This window comes from Eurytemora carolleeae, unplaced genomic scaffold (assembly GCF_000591075.1).
Source record: "Eurytemora carolleeae unplaced genomic scaffold, Eaff_2.0 scaffold44, whole genome shotgun sequence".
NCBI classification, from domain to species: Eukaryota; Metazoa; Arthropoda; class Copepoda; order Calanoida; family Temoridae; genus Eurytemora; species Eurytemora carolleeae.
The window spans coordinates 556,311-558,808 of record NW_019396339.1 but is presented as its reverse complement, the minus strand read 5'-3'; the positions used below and the strand labels follow the sequence as shown (position 1 = coordinate 558,808).

The following is a 2,498-nucleotide window of genomic DNA, read 5'->3' as shown; positions in this document are numbered from 1 at the left end:
ACCATGTACATACTTAATTCCCATGTCTATGGGACACCTTGTACATACTTAATTCCCATATCTATGGGACACCCTGTTTATACTTAATTCCCATGTCTATGGGACACCCTGTATATTTTATAAATATTCATCAGTTTCAATTTTAGAGAAAAAAAATTTGGTTCAAGAAGTATAAAAAATGCAGATTCACAGATCAATTAAAACCAACTTGGGATTTATCTTGCTGAAATCTTAACTGTTTAAATTATTAACAGCTTTCTAATCTCTCAATGGGTCATCAAGTTGCAGCACAAAAATATGACAAAAATAGGCAACAAAAAAATATATTATGTTCTAAAACATTTGTAATTCTTAAAGAAATGTTCAAATTGTTCATGACCAGGAGCCGAATCCATTTTTGCAGGACTAATCCAGGATCCCTGATTTGGATACTTAGAACTTACGAGAACGCAATCTTTTTCTTCAATTCAATCCAGGCGGGTAGAAGAAAACAATAATTAAATTCGGCTTAACTGGATCAACAATAGAAATAAATTTGTTAACATTTTTTATTTGAAATACAACATTCAACATTAATCAATATAAATCATAGTAGATTTAATTCAGATTTTGGTTTGATATTTGCAAGCAATTTCTGATGTGGTTACTCATTTATCAGTCATCAATAATTCACAGATCATAAAAAAATCATTTCCAAAGTATCTAAAAAATTAAGGTTTAATTAAACATTGACTGTTGACATCAATTTTGTCTTTTAGGCTGAAATTAAGTCACATTTTTAAAAGCTGGCTCCGAACAAATAATAATTTTCTGATATAGTTTCTTGCGGCTTGCGCAACTATCTAAGAATGCCGCGCACCACTCACATTTTTCGAAATCAGTTTAAACGTTTTCTAAAAAAAATAAACAATTTTCTCCTTATAGACGCAACAGATAGAAGTAAGATTAGTAGAGATCAAAAGCGCTTTTCATCGCATTAAGCCTATACCCCCTTTCATTTTTCGCGAACAATCCCTTTAAGCAACAATGTTCGTTGAATAATAAAAATGCTATTCAGTGAACTGGTCTTGACTTTAAAAAAAAGTTACACGAAATAAAAAGTTAAAAATAAGAAGTTTGTTGTTGTGGAAGAGCTTAAAAAGCTTTGTCTGAATGAATTAGTTATCAATGATCAATGATCATCATTTTGAATACAGATTATTTTCAATTGCAGTTTCTCTACAAAAAAGACTTGGGCATTTCTACTGCAAGAAAACATGTAGGAGCTATGCAAAGTAAATACTTTTAAACCTAGAAGAACGACCATATCTTCCAGATTAAGTTACACGAAATAAAAAGTTAAAAATAAGAAGTTTGTTGTTGTGGAAGAGCTTAAAAAGCTTTGTCTGAATGAATTAGTTATCAATGATCAATGATCATCATTTTGAATACAGATTATTTTCAATTGCAGTTTCTCTACAAAAAAAGACTTGGGCATTTCTACTGCAAGAAAACATGTAGGAGCTATGCAAAGTAAATACTTTTAAACCTAGAGGAACGACCATATCTTCCAGATTTGAAGAATGGATCAGTTTCGATTAAAACAATATACTTTTGACAAACCAACAGAAGCTTTAATAAAAAGAAATACTTGTTGGTTTAAAAAAGGACTTTGCGACAATTCTTTGCGTTGCAACGACATTCTGTTTTTTGAACTACAGCGTTGGAGGATTCTTTCTTTTGTCCTGGAGTACCCACTCGACCAGGAGTACCTAGTCGTCCGGCCGACGATTCTCCAACTTTGGCTCTGTGAGGGGTCTTGCAGGGGGAATCAGGGGAGTCCTCGGAGTCTAAATATTAAAGTTAGTCTGAATTTTGAGAGAATTGTTTTTCCGATTTTTAACTCGCGAATTCATGACTTCTAGAAAAATTAAATATTTCATTAAATATTAAATCTTGTTGGCAGATAAGAGATCAGCGAATCTAAAATAAAATACATCAGGTTTAATAGCCATCTTGGTATTCTAAGCAGGTTATATCATAACTGGGGTTGTTAATCGTTCTGTGTCCGAATTTAATGAATTTAAGCCGCGGCTTAAATCTGCCAAACCCCGGTTTCAATTGAACGCCGGCTTAAATCTGGAAAAATTTAATACAATTTTAAGTAGAACCAACCATATTTGAGCCGCAGCTTCAATTCAAATATTAACAGTTTTTCCAAGATTGATAAATCTGAATTTCGAAAGGCTGCCGATTTCCCAGAAATCGATAAATTGATTTCGACATTGCAAAATGCCAAAAGAGCAGGGTGTGGGGGGGGGAGGTACAATAATTCCTAGTTGTGAATCTTTTTTAAAGTTTTTGTTTTCTAAATACCAAATAAAGTAGTCTGTCATCTGTTCTCTTTTTAAGGATTTACATTTTAAACTATAAGGTTGGAATATTATTCATTATTTTGAAACAAATTCCCTGTCTTTAATTATTAAAACAATATTCTTCATGATGACACCCCCCCCCCC

General features: G+C 32.5%; 1 protein-coding gene across 2 annotated transcripts in view; it reads right to left on the bottom strand.

The window, feature by feature from the left end:
* Nucleotides 1-1,223: 1,223 nt before the first annotated feature.
* Nucleotides 1,224-2,498, bottom strand: part of LOC111701240 (histone-lysine N-methyltransferase SUV39H1-A) — an 18,585-nt gene continuing 17,310 nt past the window's right edge. Inside the window, exons 14-15 of one of the 2 annotated variants that reach the window (XR_002765170.1) lie at nt 1,529-1,829; nt 1,224-1,290 (exon numbers count right to left, since the gene is read on the bottom strand). Coding sequence is in view for 1 of the 2 variants with exons in the window: in XM_023472431.1 (XP_023328199.1) it covers nt 1,639-1,829 (191 nt within the window). In the remaining variant the exon portion in view is untranslated. Of the gene's footprint in view, nt 1,291-1,455; nt 1,830-2,498 lie in introns of those variants that run through there. The other variant, XM_023472431.1, reaches the window with a different exon arrangement.